This window comes from Miscanthus floridulus, chromosome 2 (genome assembly GCF_019320115.1).
Source record: "Miscanthus floridulus cultivar M001 chromosome 2, ASM1932011v1, whole genome shotgun sequence".
In the NCBI taxonomy this organism is placed as follows: Eukaryota; Viridiplantae; Streptophyta; class Magnoliopsida; order Poales; family Poaceae; genus Miscanthus; species Miscanthus floridulus.
The window spans coordinates 150,586,761-150,593,439 of NC_089581.1; the positions used below are offsets into that span (position 1 = coordinate 150,586,761).

General features: G+C 49.1%; 1 protein-coding gene and 1 pseudogene across 1 annotated transcript; both read left to right on the forward strand.

Moving 5' to 3' along the window:
• Positions 1–299: 299 nt before the first annotated feature.
• Positions 300–2,509, forward strand: LOC136537258 (uncharacterized; annotated as a pseudogene).
• A 2,016-nt stretch (positions 2,510–4,525) lies between these two features.
• On the forward strand, positions 4,526–6,050 carry LOC136540077 (uncharacterized). Its single transcript, XM_066532066.1, has 5 exons — positions 4,526–4,871; positions 5,014–5,101; positions 5,173–5,243; positions 5,418–5,474; positions 5,558–6,050. The coding sequence occupies exons 1-5, from the start codon at positions 4,746–4,748 to the stop codon at positions 5,705–5,707; spliced, it is 492 nt and encodes a 163-aa protein (XP_066388163.1). The 5' UTR covers positions 4,526–4,745; the 3' UTR covers positions 5,708–6,050.
• The last annotated feature ends 629 nt before the right edge of the window (positions 6,051–6,679 follow it).

A 6,679-nucleotide genomic window follows, 5' to 3' on the forward strand; every position in this document is an offset into this window, starting at 1 on the left:
GCGTCGACAGCCCTCCTCGGAACGGCGAAACTGAGGAGGAACGTGTCGCTCGTGAGAACCAGAACATCAACCACGCGCAGCGCCGAGAAAATGAGGCAGCCATTGCGAGGGCCGATGCTGCTCGAAATAATCGGCTCGACTCACAAGAAAGGTCACTCCTGCTCCACTGTGACCTCGACGAAGAGTTTCTCCGCGTTGATGGCCACGACGTCTTCAAGACTCCAAGCGCCAATCTGGCAGTGGCCGCCAACGAGCTCACCCGCCTCCCGTAGACGCCCGAGCTCGACAAGGTCGCCGCCATGCTTAAAGCGGCACACTGTCAGGTTAATGAAATTCGCGAGGATCAGAGACCTTCGCCAGAGACCTTCGTCACTGCCTCTCCAGGGGGAGCCGAGGCCACCGCGCCGAACACCATCGCCAACACGACCAGGAGGTCGAACAGGACGCTCGAGTGCACCTCAGCAACATCCGGGATGCACGACGGCGTATCAAGCAACGTCGCTTCGGTCGCCATGAAGACGAAGTACGCCGCCGCCCAGAGTACGGAAACCTGGACTCGGCTCTCGAGCCGATCGACGCCAGCAACGCTGCGACCGACGCCAACCACAAACCCGAAGGACCCCAACGTTTACGAGGGTGCTCCGAACACTCCAGTGGCCTCGTGGTTTCAAAATCACTGGGTCCCGCGCCATCTGCGAGGCATGGCGCCGAATCACCTCCGACCGCACCTTCCTCATCTCCCACCACCGCCGCCAACCTCAGCGGCGCCTCTTCACCTTCGTCCGCGACGTGGGAACTCACTACGACAACCTGAGACTTGTTGACTACTGCGTCGAAGCTCTTGACTTCCGCAAGCACGAGTTCCGGTCCGTCGTTCGGTTCACCTTCGACTACTACGACCCGTTGGTGAGTGACGGACCGTTCTCCGTCCACGGTGCTTGCGATGGTCTCCTGCTCATGTCGTTCAGAAATCGTTTGTATCTCAGCAATCCGACCACTCGTCAGTGGGTTTCCGTCTTCCCACCCGCGCTTAAACATGTCAAGGTCAAGGCTGCCGGGCTTTATGTTCATGGCTCCGAGTACCGAGTATTGTACTACCGAGAAATTGGTTTGGAAACTACATTCTACATCAGCACGGTGGGATCGGGGAATGAGGGGTGCATTAGGCCCCATTCATCGTTGGTATTTGTGAGAAAATTGATAGCAGCAGGATCTGATGCTATAGACTTTAAAGAGCCTTTCCTATTCCATGCAACCTGCACTTGCTGATTTCCTTGCCCAATTGCAGAGACATACTGGTGTTCGACACCATAGGTGAAGTGTTCTGGTTGTTGCATGCACCTGTTAAGAATTTAGCTTTGATGTCATCCTTGCTTGAGATTGATGGCATGCTTGCAATATGGAACAGTAATGTCGTTGGATCAAAGGTGAATCTTTGGCTTCTGCAGGACTACAAAGGTGTTGTATGGATCCACAAGTACCGCATTAAATTGCCAGTCGTTGAGACAAGCCGCTTTGAAGAACTTGGAGAAGAGTGGGACTAGAAAGATGGAATACCCATGTGAGGCCATGTAAGGCCAATAGTTGAGGTACCTGGATTCAGACAAAACTCCAAACATGTAAGAATCTACCTTGAAGCAAGGTTTCTACTGGTTAATGCGTTCCACCCTATTGATGACAGCTAAAGTTACTAAAAGCTTAGATGAAGAAAGAGCTTCTGAGCGAAGGCTTGTTGGCTTTGGTTGTTGGCGTGGATTATCTTGTTAAGCTCTGCAGAGATGGTGAGCGTGAAGAACTACCATCAAGGACAAAGAAAGACAGCTCTCAAATGGATTTGCTGGTCTATGATGACCAAGTAGAAGCATCCGTTCCACATAGGTGAGAGCCTAGTCTTGCATAGGCGCAACACATACCTCTTCTCGGTGTGGTGGAGCGATATACGAAAAATAGATGCTAAGCCTGCAATGTCCGATAACGGGGCTTCAGTAGTGAATTTATCGGCACCACAGCAGTGGCATACAACTTTGGACCTAAGGGCCGGCCCCGTTACCTTTCGGAATGGGGGATCCCCGTTGGCAACAACAACGGTAGTAGTTGCGGAACTACTGGGCCAAGAGAGGACAACCTGTTGTTCCTGCTCCTCCTTGGTGCTCGCGTATTCTATCCCGGGAGGGAGATGTGCTGGTTGATGGTTATCATTGGCAGCTGCACTTTGACAGAAATGGCAATTTACTGGAAAAATTTCAATGCAATGGCCGCTTGCTAAACTTCACTGTAAATGTTTTCAGAGAAAGCCTCGTTCCACTTGCACTCTTCTGAGAGCAAGAGAACAGAGCTGCACGTGATCCACCTTTCTTCAGGGGGCTGTAGAGTGTAATATGGTTTTCCATCATTCCACCTACTAATTTACACTTTTGAGTATCTAATTATCTATGCAAGAGGCTTTACTGTTAGTAGATGGAGCTTAAACTAACTAGCTTCTTTGCTATCTGTTTCAGTTTATGTGTTATGATAGTGGTAGTAACCAACTGGTCTGTATGAATGTAATATGTTTGATGTGCTCTTTAGTTGGGTACAATTAGTTCTGTTTTAATGCCTCAGTGATCTGGTCCAGTGAATATGGGATTTTGCTGCTCTTAAAACTTGAATGGGGAAACATTCAGGTACTGCAAAGGGTAATGCCTCAGATATTTTGTCTAATGAATATGGGATCTTGCTGCTCTTAAAACATGAATGGGGAAACATTCATGTTGATCAAGATTTTAATTTTTAGTACGCCCATGAGTTCATCTTCTGAACTGAAAAATGTCTGGGATCGTGCACTTTATTTTACCAACCTTGGCTTACCGTCTCCAAGTTGTTGTTTGAAACTCCTTTCTTCTTAATGAAAAACACGCTTCGGCGTGGTCGGAAAAAAAAAATAACACTGATAGTGAAAGGTCACTGTCCAAGTGTACATTTCTCGTTGCTGATGTTTATCTTAGATAAGTTTCTTCATTAGGTGACATTTCTGGCCATGAACATCCTGATGGTCGCTTGTCTTTTATGGTTTTGAAGTGTTTTTATGGTTCTGAAACAAAACTGCTGAACACTGCAGGACTGTTCTAACTGATTTTCCTCTTCACAATTATTTCCCTTGAACAAAAGATGTGTTGTTTATCCTGGACGCTATTCTAGTGCTTGATCATAGAGCAGCATTGATGCCCAGTTAAGTGATAGCTGGAAAGCTACCATCCACCAAAACAGAAGATGAAGTCTATTTTGGCTCGAGCTCTCACTTGCATTATCCACTGCATGTTAAAACTGTGGCATTTGTGATCAACTCTTGAGGTCTAGCTACTTGACAATTTGATATGTTACTTGGAGTTGGAGCACAGGATAGAGTAATAGATATCACAAGGGTCAAAGAATCCCCTACAGGGCTGCACTTTCAGAATCTGGATTTTTTTTTGTATGTATGCATTAGACGTATAAATCGACTGAATCCTTTGGTTGGTTTTATCTTCCCTTTGAGGTGCGACTGAGGAACCGAGTCTTCTCTTGGTTGAATTCGATGTTTCTGGTACAATATTTTACTGCTCTTGTTTGTTAAACTGCATTGAGGTACATGCAAAAGCATAGGATTTCTTCATTCTGTTCCAGATTATGCGAGACGCTTTAGGGCTCATTCGGTTAGTAGGGAATCATTCCGTGGAACGATACTTACCCGGATTGCTTGGCTAATTTATATAAGCATTGATCAGTTGGAACATTACTAGGTGCATTTCTGAAGAACCGAACGAGCTCTTATTGGTCTTTATGTTCTTGTAACTGATGTCTATATATTATGCACGCATGTGCAATCTTTCAGAATTCAGAAAGGATTTTTCAGTGCGATATTTTTTTTTCGCGTCGATTGCTAGATAATGTGCCAATCTGGCTCTCAGCCACAGCCCGTAGGTCGGTCTGTAGGAAAAAAATGAGAAAAATACTGAACAAATTAGGAAAATTCACAAAATATTTTAATCTGTCTCAAAAATGTTCTTGGAATTATGAATATTAGAGATATCTTTTTTGTGGTTTTAAATTCTTATCAATTGTTTTTTTTTTCAGATTTCTTAATTAAAAGATGACGAAACACTTTGAACCAGGGCATAGAGCCAACTTAAATAATTTTAAGAGTTGAGGGAGGCGATTTATCTGGTTTTGAAGTTCGAGAAGAAAACCTAGACTGTGATGATATTTTAGAATGTAAAAATGTTTTTTTATAAAAAAAACAGAAGTTGCACGGCTCGTCAATAGTAGCAACCTTCATGGCCCATTAATAACGCACTAACAAATAGACAGAGCCCAAAAAAAAAGTCATCGTGGCCCACGCAGCGTGTCTAGAAGGCGAGATTCCACAATCCAGAAGGGATCCCAATCTCGTAAATAGCCGCGAACCTCGGTGGCGAAGCCCGGAGCTGGCGCTCGAAAATATCTCGCCGCGGCACGAGCTCTGGAACCTTCACCGGCCCCAACCCCCGACGACCAAAGAATTCCCCCTCCTATTTCAGAGGAGATATTTCTCTCACGCCCTCCCCGCGGAATAAAAACTTTTTTCTCTCGCCTCCCTTCCTTGGAATCCATCCATCTCTCGCCTCCTTTGCAATTCGATGCCTTTGTAAGCTTGTAGCGCTGCTGCCTCGCCCTGCGTCGCGCCGCGTCGTCGTCGCGGGTGCCCGGCCGGCTTCGCCTGCTGCTGCTGCGACTGCGATTCCAACATAATGGACGGGGGATCCGGCAATGCCTCCGGCGGCGGCTCATCGACGTGCTGCTACTACGCGCTCCTCGGCATCCGCAAGAACGCCTCCGCCACCGACATACGCACCGCGTACCGGAGGCTCGCGATGGTGAGTTCGCTTGCTGTGCATGCGCGCGCGGCGGCCTCGCGCCGTTGTTTGATTGATTTGGTTCTGTGTGTTTCTGTTTCCTCCTCTCCCCTCCCGAACAGACCCCGCTCACATGTTCCGATCTCTTGCCGTGGGCGCGCAGAAGTGGCACCCGGACCGGTGGGCCAGCGACCCCGGCGCGGCTGGCGAGGTCAAGCGGCGGTTCCAGCGGATCCAGGAGGCATACTCCGGTAAGGCCTACGTGTTTGGTTATGCTTGGATTTCACGAGATTTGATCGAATTGCTTGTTTGGTTGGCGCAGTTCTGTCGGACAAGGGGAAGAAGGCCATGTACGACGCCGGGCTCTTCGATCCCCTCGACGACGACGACCAGGTGAATCAGCACTCGGTTTTGTTTCCTGTCCTCTTTTTTTTTCCTTGGTTCCTGCTGCTTATTGTCTCGTCGAAATCAATCAAATCCTTTTGCCATTTTGTGCGAGATTATTATGTGTATCTTGTAGCCTGATGAAAAGAAATTAATTTCCCTGCTCTGCTCTCGGACGGCCAGGATTTCTCCGACTTCATGCAGGAGATGCTGGTGATGATGGATAACGTGAAAAACGAGGTAGGCGCAACGCAATCCACCCACCACCACCATGCGGATTTATATTTGTTTAATATTTGTAATTAACCTTAGGTTCCGTGCAGAAGCCGGACACGCTGGAGGACCTGCAGAAGATGCTAGAGGACATCGTGAACGGCGACGGCGGGGGCGGCGTAGGCGGGCGCGCGCCGCCGGAGGTTGCCCAGCGGACGCGCGTCGCGCCCTACCCGCAGCCGCAGCAGGCGCGCAGGTGACCGGCGCGCAGGTGTACGAGATGTACACGCGCCGTAGCTGCGGAGTACTGTACGCTTTTGGTGAAAAGGACCGGAGAAAGATGAGCAAGCAACGGGAGGCTCTGCAAAAGAAGAATAAAAATTTCACCCTTTTTAGGCCATCTGATGGTCTGATATAGGAGTAATTTAGGCCACCTTTTGTGTAGCGGTGGTCGATTGTGCAATCAGGGGGTTGGGTTTGGGTCGGGTGGTGTTGGATACCGGCCGCGCCGCCGCAACAACTGGCGGACGCGTGGCCGGGGACTCTGATTTGTTATCTCGTCGACATTTCGACTTCGTGCCCCCAATTGCACTTTCGTTTGTATTTGGCAATTAGTGTCTAATTATGGACTAATTAGGTTCGAAAGTTTTGTCTCGCGATTGCTTATCTAACTGTGCAATTAGTTTTTTTCGTCTACATTTAGTATTCTATGCATGTGTCGCAAGATTCGATATAACACTTTGGGGTGAAATTTTTTGGAAAATAAACAGGGCCTTGGTCGGTGCTGCGAAAATCGCCGCCGAACCATCAGCCGGCCACCACTTGAGCCCGGTGCCTTTTCCCGCTCCAAGTTGCCGGGGCCAGGCCAGGGTCGCCGTCGGGACTCTGGACCAGAGGATTTTTTCTCCATGGTTGGCCGCGGAGGACTCGAGTGTTCGGGGGTGCAAATGGGACATCTATCGACAGGTCCCACGAGACGAGAGGGCAGGCCCGGACCCGGAGCATATCACGCGACGTGAATGCGCGTCGCCGGTCGAGTAGCTCTCTAGTTGTGGTGTGGTGAAGGCCCTTTTGGGCCTGGGACTCCGTGGTCCACGGAAACGTCTAACCGCGCCAGCGGAATGCGTTTATCGGTCCCTGCTCGTTTCTGAAAGCGAAGAAACAGGCCACCTGACTCGACACGAGATGGTTCCGGCACCCGTTCGTCTTGTGATCGTTGGACTAGCTAGCCT

What these genes read in the sequence shown, in the direction of transcription:
- LOC136540077 (XM_066532066.1), top strand. Translation starts at nt 4,746, where the DNA reads ATGGACGGGGGATCCGGCAATGCCTCCGGCGGCGGCTCATCGACGTGC. An exon ending in CGTACCGGAGGCTCGCGATG is followed by an intron (nt 4,872 to 5,013) that starts GTGAGTTCGCTT and finishes GTGGGCGCGCAG; the next exon opens with AAGTGGCACCCGGACCGGTG. An exon ending in TGGATAACGTGAAAAACGAG is followed by an intron (nt 5,475 to 5,557) that starts GTAGGCGCAACG and finishes GGTTCCGTGCAG; the next exon opens with AAGCCGGACACGCTGGAGGA.